The 13,119-nt window shown below is 32.1% G+C and overlaps 1 protein-coding gene across 1 annotated transcript in view; it reads right to left on the bottom strand.

Moving 5' to 3' along the window:
- Itfg1 (integrin alpha FG-GAP repeat containing 1) overlaps nucleotides 1-13,119 on the bottom strand; it is a 264,556-nt gene that overhangs the window by 4,353 nt on the left and 247,084 nt on the right. Inside the window, exons 15-16 of the mRNA XM_076839473.2 lie at nucleotides 3,272-3,396; nucleotides 2,441-2,523 (exon numbers count right to left, since the gene is read on the bottom strand). Coding sequence (XP_076695588.1) covers nucleotides 2,441-2,523; nucleotides 3,272-3,396 — 208 coding nt within the window. The remainder of the gene's footprint in view (nucleotides 1-2,440; nucleotides 2,524-3,271; nucleotides 3,397-13,119) is intronic.

Consider the following 13,119-nt stretch of genomic DNA (forward strand, 5'->3'; position numbering starts at 1 on the left):
ATGATAAAATCACCTTCAGTCCTTCAATGTTAATGTCAACAAACAGGTTAAAGGTCATCAACATAAACAGAACTAGTTCTTCTTGCCTGAAACAGTATATACAACACAACTTATAAACCCCCCAAAGCTTAAAGCCAAGATCTTTATCACCAACACTGCAGGTGGTTATATACATAGAGCATTTTGTTCTCCATGGAAACAGAAAATGGATATTTTCATTTTAAAAGTTTAATAAAGGTAAGATCATTCTGAAGAATATCAAATAGCTATTGATATATTTTGGGATAATTAAAATTTATTGATCCAGAAGTTAGATTCTAGTCAATAAATATTAAAATATACCTCAAACTAAAATCAGTTTGATTTTTATTATGTACATAAATTTGAAAAGAACATTTCTTCAGAAAGAGCAAGATAAATTAGTTGAGGAACTCTATAGCTTGCTCATATTTTAAAAAAGTTCTTTCATGAGATATTTTGGGTTTTGCTTTTTAAATATATAGTTTTTAAAAGTCAGTAACAGACACAAGGTAAATCCTCAAGGCAGTTGCTTGTACCTATCTTGCATACATGAACATATATACCTTTTAGATCACAGTGGTTGTTGATTACACATACTTTTTTGCATTCTTTTTTTCCCTTACTATACCTTGGCAGTAAAAATGAGTCATGATATTGTACTACATAGAAATACCTACATATAGTTTCCTGCTTATTATCTATTTTCTATTTTTTTTTATAAATTTCATGTATAGAAAACTAATATAAATATACAATATAGGCTCATTTAGAAAACATGAACCAGGCCTAGGTATATATGGTAGTGCATGTCTGTAGTCTCAATTAAATGGGAGGGTAACTTGAATCCTTGAATTCAAGACCAGCCTAGGCAACTCTGACTCAAAACAAAACAAAACAAAACAAAAAAAAAAAATGGAACCAAGTTTCCAGTGAAACAGTTTCTATTGATGTTGAAGCATAATGCTGTAGTAAAGTTTGTTTTCTCCAACATTTTGGTTCTGAAGGCCATATATCTGGCATAAAATTACATATAGATGTGCTGGTAAACTTGTTCTCTGCAGGGTAGGGGGAAATAGAACTGATTTATGGCATTTGCCAGTTTTCAGAGAGTAAATTCTCCTACAATAACTGATTTTAATGTGACTTCACTGAATAGAAATGGAAAAAGATGCACACAGTTGTTGAGGGGTCATGAGCTGGTCTAGGACACCACAATAATACATCTCATCCAAAAACTTAATAAAGAAAAAGGCTGAGAGTGTAGCTTTGTGGTAGAATGTATGTTTGGCATACACAAGGCCCTGGGTTCAGTCCCAGCCCAGGGACTGGAGCAGGAGTTGGGGGAGGTAAAAAATGCCTATATTTTGAGAATAAATGTAATAAGCAGGATCTCACTGATAGAACAGAATCAATGTAATTAAAAAATTAACAGATAAATTAAGGATTTAAAGTTAAATGCTATCTCAAGAAAGGAATGCATGCTGATAATAAGAATAAAAACATTTACCTACTATGTGCTTGGCACTGTGTTAACTATTTCGCATCCTTATCCTCTTAAGATAGGTGTTCTATCTCCCATTCTATAGACACAAAATTTGGGCCATAGAGAGCACAAAATATTAGCTTCCAATCTCACAGGATCAGTGGAGCTGAGTTTTTCTAGTCTAGGTCTGTTTGGCTCTGAAATTTGTGTGCCCAATTTCTTGGGATGTATACTACTTTTCAAAGAATTTAGTTAAAAGATCAGTACTTATTAAAAAATGAACCATCTTAAGGCTGAAGTCATATAACTCAGTGGTAGAGTGTTTGCCTAACAGGTCTAGATCTGATCCCTGACACTCAAAACAAAAACAAAGTCAAAACAATTTAACATCCTGAAACATTAGAATTTATGAGTAGTAAATCAAAGAGTAATTTATTTAGGCATGAATATATATATATCCTTAACTAATTAGCCTGCTATTTTTCTAATAGGATTGGATTTGTTCTTCATGAAAAATGTCAGAGACCTTTTGTTGTAGGTATGTTCAGTCATTTAAAATTTGCTGTAAGCAAATTAAGTGATGAGCATTCTTAGGAACATAGCAGGAATGTGTGTGTCTGTGTGTATGTTTATATGTGTACAGTGCTGGGGATCAAACCTAGGACCTTGAGCATGCTACACCCCTGGCCCCTAAGAAAAAGAAAATTTTAGGGGCTGGGTGTGGCTCAGTGGTAGAGCACTTGCCTAGCATGTGAGAGGCCCTGTGTTTGATCCTCAGCATCACATAAAAAATAAATAAAATAAAGGTATTGTGTCCAACTATAACCAAAAATTAAAATAATTAAAAAAGAATAAGAAAATTTTAAAGACATTACTATATCTATCATACAGAGTTGGCAGTATTTTTTACTCAATTCAGTCAAACAGGAACATTACCTTCGAGGGACATTGTGAGGGTATGGAATGACAATTAGCTGGGAATTTGGAATGATTGCAGTCCACTCTTGTTTTCGTACAGACTGAAAAAAAGAATTTAAGAACATTTAACATCTAGGGTATAAAGAACACAATTATTTAATTCTAAGTAAACAAGGAAAAATTTCAAGTAATGTGAGATGTTGAAATACCAGGTATGAATTAAAACTAAGTTTACATATACAGGGCTTCTGTATCCTCTGTTTGAAAAATTTTCTTATTTTTTATATTATACTTGTATCTTATGAATTTATTTACCCAACAAATATTTATTGGGCAAAAATATTTAGCAGGTGCTGTGTACAAATGCACATTGAGGGGAGACTGACAAAAAGAGTAAGATGTTATTTACTAACACAAGTAAAATATTACTATTATATATTGTATTTTTATGTATTATACTTATATATTATTGTGCTTATGTCAGTAAAATATTAAATGTTAGGTGGTGAAAACTGTTAAGAATAAGCAGGAATGTCAAGAGCTCTGTAATGTTTTGAACAACCAATAATAAAAAAAAAAAAGAAAAAAAAAAGAATAAGCAGGAAAGAATAGGAACTCATAAAATTTACGGGGGGTGAGATGGAAAAACTACAAAATATCTTCATATCATGATGTACTACTTAGTAAGATAAGCTTAGATAGGTAACCATCAATCAGTTTTTCTTATTCTTTTAAGGGAATAACAATATTCAAATTATTTGTATCCAATTGGACTCAAATTATTGAATTGAAATATTTAAACATTGAATATTTAAGGTCAGAATTGTAAACAACTAAATTTTTACTTACTGTCTCTCCAGAAGGACGGGGAATACCAACATAAAGATGGTCAAGAAAATTTGCACTTCGACCTAACCCGAGTACGTTGTATGGTAGTTGGAGAGCTAAATGTGCTGATTGGCTGAGTTGTCCAGCTAGATTTTTTTTTAAAACAATGCAAAACAAAAAACATCTTTGGAAAAATTATTCCCATCAAATGATAAAATGAGAAAAATATAAACATTCAGGTAATAAAACTTATTCATAAGTATAAAAAATGTGAAATTAACATCCAGTTCATTGATATTAATGATTTACTTTTTACAGAAAACAGATGTGATTCTCAAAGCTGATTTACAAATTTGATTCATATACCATATATATCACCCATTTAAAGTATACATTTAAGTGGTTTTAAGTATATTCAAAGAGTTTAGCCATTACCACAATATAATTTTAGGACATTTCCAATACTTGAAAAAGAAACTCCATATCTACTTAGGGGTATTCTTTCAACTCCCATACTTCCCACTGAAGGAAATCTCTAATCTGTTTTTTGTCTCTACAGATTTACCTATTCTGAAGACTTCACATAAATACAAACAAACAATATATATGGTTTATTGTCACTGGCTTCTTTCATTTTGTTTTTCAATAATTAATTGCCAAATAATGTTGTATTATGTGATGTATACTATCATTTTATTTCATTTATTACTTAATGGATATTTGAGTGATTTCCCCTTTTTTGCTATCATGAAAAATACTGCTGTGGACATTAGTATACAATTTTTGGAATCTCCTTACATTTTCCTGTCTTTTAATTAACATCTAAGAGTGTTTAACATCTTTAGGAACTACAAACTATTTTCCAAAGTAGCTGTACTGAAGTTTGATAGGATAAATAACTTTTAATGTTCTGTAGTACAGTAGGATAATTATGGTTGACAACAATTGTATATTTCAAAATGGCAGAGAGGATTCTGAAGAATAATAATGTTCTGGGGTGATGGCTACGCCCATTGCCCTCATTTGATCATTACACGTTGTGTATATGTAATGAAATGTCAAACTGTATTCCATAAACTGTATTCCATAAACATAAATAAAATTATTATGTCAATTAAAATATATATACATTTATAAAAGTAGTTGTACCTTTACATATTCCTGCCAGCAATGTATGAAGGTTTCAATTTTTCTACATCCTTGATAACATTTTTTCTGTATTTTTTTTAACTATAACCATTTTCAAGGTTGTAAAGTGGCATCTCACGGGGGTTTTTATGTGCATTTTCCTAGTGACTAATGATATTATGCTTTTTTTCATGTGCTTATTTGTTATTTGTTTATCTTCATTTATATTTCTGTAAGGTTACTAGTGGCTTCCTTTTGCATTCTGGATTTTAGTTAATTAGAATCTTCTCTTTTTACTGAAAACTTCAGACCAATATCCCTGATGAAAACAGACACAAAAATCCTTAATAAAAATACTGGCAAATTGCATGCAAAAACATTCAAAAGATGATCAAGTGTTCAACATATGGAAATCAATAAACAATTAATCACATTAATAGACTTAAAGACAGGAATCACATGATTATCTCAGATGCAGAAAAAGCATTTGACAAAATACAGCATCCATTCATGTTCAAACTAGAAAAACTAGGGATAGTAGGAACATACTTCAACATTGTAAAAGCTATATATGTTAAACCCAAGGCCAATATCAATCTAAATGGAGAAAAATTGAAAGCATTCCCTCAAAAAACTGGAATAAGACAAGGATGCCCTCTTTCACCACTTCTATTCAACATAGTCCTTGAAACTCTAGCCAGAGCAATTAGGAAAAACAAAACAAAACAAAACAAAACAAAAAAACCAAAAAAAAAAACAAAAACTAAAGGGATATGAATAGAAAAAGAAGAACTCAAACTATCCCTATTTGCCGAAGTCATGCCTGTATATTTAGAAAACCCAAGCTACTCCACCAGATAGCTTCTAGAGCTCATACATGAATTCAGCAAAGTAGCAGAATATAAAATTAACATAGCCAAAGAATTCTCAGCAAAAAAGTGAAACAGAAGGCATCACAATATCAGACCTTAAATTATACTGCAGAGCTATAGTAACAAAACAGCATGATATTGTCACCAAAACAGACATGAAGACCAATGGTTGAAAACAGAAGACACACAGAAAAACTCACATAAATACAGTTATCTCATACTAGACAAAGGTGCCATAAACATACATTGGAGAAAAGATAGCCTCTTCAACAAATTGTGCTGAGAAAACTGGAAATCCATATGTAGCAAAATGAAATTAAACCCTTCTCTCTTACCCTGCACAAAACTCAAAAGTGGATCAAGGACCTAGGTATTTGACCAGAGACCCTGCCACCTACTAGAAGAAAAAATAGGTCCAAATCTCCATCATGTCAGCCTAGGAACTAACTTCTTCAATAAGATTCCTAAAGTGCAAGAAGTAAAATCAAGAATCAATAAATGGGGGCTGGGATTTTTAGCTTAGTGGTAGAGTGCTTGCCTAACACATGTAAGGCAATAGATTCGATCCTCAGTACCACATAAAAAAAAGATATTGTGTCCATCTACAACTAAAATAATAATAAAAAAGAATAAACAGGATGAGATCAAACTAAAAACCTTCTTCACAGCAAAGGAAACTCCTTAATCATGAACATGAAGACAGCGCCTACAGAATGGTAGAAAATTTTTGCCATCTGCACCTCAGATACAATGTTAATCTCTAGGATTTATAAAGAACTCAAAAAACTAAACTCCAAAAAATAACAAACCCAAATAACCCAATTAATAAATGGGCTAAGGAACTGAACAGGCATGTTGCAGAAAAAGAAATACAAATGGTCAATAAATAAATGAAAAAAATGTTCAACATCTCTCAAAATTAGAGAACTGCAAATTAAAACCACACAGATTTCCTCTTATTCCAGTAAGAATGGCAATTATCAAGAATACAAGTAACTATAAATGTTGGCAAGGGTGTGGGAAAAAGGTACACTCATATATTGCTGGTGGGACTGCAAATTAGTGCAACTACTCTGGAAAGGCGTATGGAGATTCTTCAGAAAACTTGGAATGGAACCGCCATTTGACCAAGTTATACCACTCCTCTACATATACCCAAAGTACTTAAAAATCATCATACTGCAGTGATCCAGGCACATCAGTGTTTATAGCAGCTCAATTCACAATATCTAAGCTATGGAAGGAACCAGCCTAGGTGCCCCTCAACACATGAATGGATAAAGAAAATGTGGTATATATACACAGTGAAATATGACTTAACCATAAAGAAGAATGAAATTATGGTATTTCCCAGTAAATGAATGGAACTAGAGACTATCTTGCTAAGTGAAATAAGCCAGTCGCCCAAACCAAAGGCCAAATATTCTCTCTGATATATGGATGTGAACACACAATAAGAGGGGAGTGGAGGGAAGAACCAGAAGTTCCTTGGATTAGACAAAAGGGAATGAAGGGAAGGGAGGGAGGGGATGGAAATAGGAAAAACAGTAGAATGAATCAGACATAATACTCCTACGTTCATACATGAACACCCGACCAGAGTAACTCGACATCATGTATAAACATAAGAATGGGAAAGTATATACCATGCATATATAATATGTCAAAATACATTCTAATGTCATGTCTAACTAAAAAAAATATAACAAGAGAATCTTCTTTTTTTCCTGATATTTCTATTTAAAGGTTGTTCAATTTTGTTAGTATTAAAAGAAATAGTGTTCAGTTTACTCTGTTTCTGTATTATTTTCTTCATTATTTGCCATCTTTTGCTTGCTTTAACTGTTGGCTTTATTTTTTCTAGTTTCTGAAAGTGGAAGATTAGGCTTATGCTACTTATTGGGGATTGTTCTGATTTTCAACAAAGGTATTTACAGTGGTAAATTACCCTATATGAACTGTTTTCCCTTCATTCCATTGATTTTGGTATGGTGTGTGTGTGTGTGTGTGTGTGTGTGTTATCTCAAAATGTTTTCTGATACCTTATGATTTTTTCTTTGCCTCATTGTTTATTTTCAGTGTTCTGTGATTTTTAATGTCATTTCATTCTGGTCAGAGAACATACATGGTATGACTCCAATACTTTTAAATTTATTTATTCAGGTTTGTTTTATGATATAGGATATGTATGGTCTATCCTAGAGACTGTTCACTGTTATCCTGAAAAAAAGTGCATATTCTGCCATTGTTGGTTAAAGTGTGCTATACACGTCTTTTAGGTTTAGATGGTTTATAGTTTTCAGATTCTTTCTCATTGATCTTAGTTAGTTGTTTGATCAATTCTGAAAGTGAGGTATTAACGTTTTCATTATTTATACTTGAACTATCAATTTCTCTTTTTAATTCTTCATGTATTTGGGGGCTCTGTTAGCTGCATGCATCTTTAGAGTTGTTATATCTATCTTAGGTCTCTGGTTAATAAAATATCTTTGTCTTTAGTAACAGTTTTATCTTACTGTTTACCATATACTGAAGACAGTATATTTCCTTTACTTATTCTTCCAATCTATGTTTTGATAGAGGTATTTATTTAATTTACATTTAAAATAACTAACTGACAAGGCAATATTTATGTCTATCATTTGCTATTTGTTTTCTATGTCTGATGTTTATAAAATTCTTTTATTTCTCTGTTCCTGCTTTCTTTTGTTAAGTCTTTTCTATAAACCATTTAAATTCCTTTGGTATTTCTTTTACTATATATTTTTTAAGAGTTACTGTCTTAATGATTGCCCTGGGGATTTCAATTAACATCTTACCTTAAAAAAATCTAGTTCAGATTAATACCAATTTAATTCAAAGTGCATCTAAAAACTTTCCTCCAGTGTAGCTCCATTCCCTTCTTTTCTTCTGTGATGTTATTGTTACATAAATAAAATTTTATACATTATTAGACCATTAATACAATTTTTCTCTTTTAAGATAGTTTAGTATTATTTTCACTTGATATTATTTTGTGAATACGCACTAATTATTGAAAATCTTTAAAAACAGATGAGAGAAAGATTATTGAAATATCAAAATTCTATTAATTGAGAGAAAAACCAAAGGTAATACAGTGTAAAACATACTATTATATATGTTAACAGCTATTTTTCTAAAATATCTCTGCAGATATTATACAATTCTTTCTTCATAATATTCTCTTATCATTTAAAACTAACCCTCTAATGTTAGATATGAAGAAAATTTTCCTCATCTATCAGTTCTTTAGAGAACATCTCTGTATTATCAGTAATTGTTTGTATCCAGATTATTTTCTCACATTCCTAGATAATGAACATTGAATTAAGGAGTAAAAAGTTTAAAACTTATTTTTAAATATGGAAAACTTGGTTTCTAAGAAGAGGTTGTGCCATTTTACATTTCCATTGGTTTTCAACAAAAGCTCCCATTTCAATTTAATTTTTCTTTAATTAAGGTGAAATTCACATAACATATGATTAGCCATTTTAAAGAATAAAATTACAGCATCTTAAGTATTTTCAAAATGTTTTGCAGCCACCAGTTCTCTGTTGTTTCTAGTTTTCATCCATCATTCCATAAACACACCTTGTACCCATCATCCATAATATTCAAGCTTTAAATTCCTATGGATTTGTCTATTCTAGATACATCATATAAAAAGAATCATATAAAAATTGACCATTTGTGCCTGGCTTCTTTCACTTAGCATAATGTTCACAAGGGTCGTATAAGTTGTAGCAAGTATCAGTACTTCCTTCCTTTATATGGAATGATACTACATTTTATGAATACACTTTGTTTATCTATCCTACTAATGATGAAAATTGGAGTTGTTTTTGTTCTTTGGCTGTTATTGATGCTGCAGTAAACACAGATGTACAACTATTTCTTTAAGACTCTGCTTTCAACTCTTTGGATTATATACTCAGAATTGTAACTGCTGATCACACAGTAACTCTAGGTTTAATTTTCTGAGGAATTGCCATATTGTTTTCATAGCATTTGCACCATTTTACCTTCTCACCAACAATATAGGAGGGTTTCTATTCTTTTTTTAAAAGAGAGAGTGAGAAAGGGGGAGAGAGAGAGAGAGAGAGAGAATTTTTAATATTTATTTTTTTTTAGTTTTCGGCGGACACAACATCTTTGTTTGTATGTGGTGCTGAGGATTGAACCCGGGCTGCACGCATGCCAGGCGAGCGCGCTACTGCTTGATTCACATCCCCAGCCCGGGTTTCTATTCTTCACATGATTGCTTATACTTTTTTTTTTTTGTCTTTTTAATTAAAGTTATCATTATGGTTGTAAAGTGTTAACTCATTTGTAGTTTTGATTTATATCTCACGATGAATGATGTAGGATAACTTTGAGATTTTGGGCTCTCTGGAGAAACATCTAGACCATTCTTAAATTGGGCTATATGCATTTTTGCTGTTTGCTGCAAAGGTTCATTATGTGTTATGGATACAACAGCAGTATCAGTGGTGAGATTTCTAAATATTTTTTTCTTAACATTCCATGGGGCTATCTTTTCATTTTCTTGAAAATGTCCATTAATTTTTGCACAAAATTTTTAAACTTTTAGGAAATTCCATCTACTTTTTTAAAAAAATTGTTACTAATGCTTTTAGTGTCAAATTTAAGAATCCACTGCCGCCAAATCTGATGAAATGTAGATTTACTTCTTTTTTTTTTCTAAGACTTGTAATAATTTTAGTTCTTACATTTATGTGACTAACCCATTCTTAGTTAATTTTTTTTTAAAAAATGTGGAGTACAACTTCATTCTGTTGCATGTCTATATACAGATATCCCAGCACACTGGTTTGTTGAAGAGGCTATTCTTTCCCCTTTGAATAGTCTTGCCATCTTTGTTAAAATTAATTGGCCAAAGGTGTTTGAATTTATTTCTTGCCTCTAAATTCTATGTGATTTAGATGTCTGTCTTTATTCTAGTACTACAATGTTGATTTCCTATAGGAGGTTTTGAGCTTGGGAAGTATAAGTCTCCCCTTGCTAAAAGAATATGAGAGTCATATGTGACCAAATTGACTTGAATCAGTTCTTAACATTTCTTCAAATTTGTAACTCCATTGTAGAATTCTAATCCCTGAATTCTAGGCTCATTTCCAATAGCATACTCAGCATCACTTTTTCTATGTCTAAGAGATATTACAGTACATACAATGAATTCAAAACAGAATCCTTAAGTTTACCCCCATTTCTGTTCCATCTCAGTTTTAGCAACACCATCTTTTCATTTGGTCAGGCCAGCGACCCTAGAGTTATAGTACTTCTCTTTTTCTCAAATCTTCCGAAGAATCAAATATATAATCAGAATAAAAACATATCCATAATCTAAGCACTTATTTCTGTTTCCACTGCTGTCCTCTTGGTCCAAACCATCATTATCTCTTGCCTGAATTACTTTAATGTACTTCTATTTGGCTTCCCTCCTCTGTTATTTCTTTTACAGTGCACTGTTTTACTCAGAATAAAAGCCTGTCCTGGGTCCTACCTAGTTTACACTCCTCACCCCACATTTAACTTGTGACTTCATCTTCTATAGTTAAAGTCTTCTGTTTCAGAACTTCCAATATACTATTCTTTTTGCCATGGAGATTCCAGGAATGCTTACAGCTAAGGAGTTCATGCCCTGGCTGTCTCCTTTGTCTGGAATGTTCTTCCAAAGATAATTACTTGTCTAACTCCTTCACCTCTTTCAAATCTTTGTTTAAATGACACTTTCTCAGAAAGGCCCAATATGAAATAACATTGATGTGAATACCTTCCTGTGGCAATCACTATTCCTCTTACTCAGCTTTCCCTGTCTCCCCCTATCCCTTTGCTCCCCTGCCCCACACTACTTGTCACTTCCTCACAATTACATAATATTACATAATTTACTCATTGCTCGTATTCCCCTACAAGGATTTCATTTTCATGAGAGCTGAGATTTTAGTCTGCTCTATTCCTCTCTATATTTTAAGAGAATAAAATAGGCCCTGCCCTGGCCCTGGCACATATTAGCTGCTCAATACATATTTGTTGAAAGAATGTGTATGTGAAAAAAATCTTAATCCTCCAAATGTGTCAGACCTGAGACTTGTAATATTTTCCAGTTGAAATATGGTATTGGACAACAGAAAAATACTGTATCAATTTGTACAGCATAAATACAAATATATAGTCTACCTAGAGGTAAAGCATCAATGTCAAATAAGAATTTTGAATAATTTTTAATGAATACATTAAAAACTATTTGCAGTATCAGACACCCCAACCACCAGATTCAAATGCTTGTGTCCTTCTGTCTGTGACTTCTGTCTGTGACATAGTCTGACTTTCCAGAATAGTTCAAGTATACATTATGCAATTAAAAAGTAAATTTTTTAAGGTTGATTCATTCTTATTTTCCTGGAGAACACTATACTGACATGCAGTTTTGACTGGTTAATGCCATTCTAAAGCAGGTTATGTTTTAATTTATAATCTTGAATTAAAGAATCAGGCAATATAGGAGAAAAAGTACATTGTAATAATTTTGTTACACTCTATTTTTAAGCAAGCTATTGAACCCAAATTATGAATATTAGATAGGACACCCTATCACAACTTTAGCTCTGACATCTATTTGTCAAAAATAAAACTTTATAATACCAATATGCTGACCTAAGAGGTAGGAAAAACATACAGGGAAAATATATTAGCCAAAGAAAAAGTCATTATTTTATGTGAACAAACATGTTCAAAAGAACATTGAATTCTTTTTCCTTGCAAGATTTTAAACCACAAGGAATTTTCATATTAACCGCATTATTTGTAACTCACTCTGGCACTGACCTAGCTTAAGCATCTCTATAAAAATGAGATGAAAGGACACATGCAAATAACCAATGTTTTAACTTTGGAAGAGACAACTTTTCGAGAAAAAGTATCTTTTAATCTCAAGTTGATACTCAAACAATACTATGTTGCCATTGATTAAAATGGAGACAAAGAACACCAAAAGATGACAAAATATGAAAATTAAAAAAATACATTCTGTAAGCAATAATAAAGGAATTAACAGGCATTAGCTTTAGGTGGGCCAAAAACTGTGGCACAGTTTCTTGTGTATTTAATGTTTCTTAACAATAATTGTGTCAAAGGTAATACTATTCTTTATATTCAGGAAACTGAGAGTTAAGCAATTCGATTGAAAAGAATATATATAGCTACTAAATGGTAGAACTGAGATTTAATTTCAGCAGCTTAATTCCATATCCCACACCCTTTATCATCACCTGAGATCTTGTCTACAGATGAAAAAGAAGTGTGATATTTGTCTACTGCACTATAAAAAGGTCTTCTTATGACATAAAATAACTTTTTCCAATGTTAGCTCCTTTCTTTTACTATTTGTTTCTCTATAATATGCATGGGGTGCTAGCCTGTTATTTGGGAATCTATAAAATTTTATACCCAGTTGAGGATTCTAGTTAGCATGACATTTGTTGATTTTTGTAATTCTAGGCTATCAGCTACACTTAATTTTTGTAGTGTTTGAGGTTGTTGAGCATGTCTTAGGCTTTGTGATATTCCCATTCTATACCCAAAGCCTGGGCTTATTTAGCCATCCTTCTTTGGGATAAAGTGGTTAATCTTGTGGATCTTCAGGGAAAGGCACCAATTTGCCTTTAAGAGTTTAACCCAATTATATTCCTGCTGGAAAAGATGATGAAAAAGTCAAGTGTTCTGGATATGGACTCTACACCAACTACCCTGGAATAGGCTCAGGTCCTCTGGCTCATTTCAGATGATTAAGAGTTATATTTGGCAGAGATTCTCACTGCTTATATG

Source organism: Callospermophilus lateralis, chromosome 18, assembly GCF_048772815.1.
Source record: "Callospermophilus lateralis isolate mCalLat2 chromosome 18, mCalLat2.hap1, whole genome shotgun sequence".
NCBI classification, from domain to species: domain Eukaryota; kingdom Metazoa; phylum Chordata; class Mammalia; order Rodentia; family Sciuridae; genus Callospermophilus; species Callospermophilus lateralis.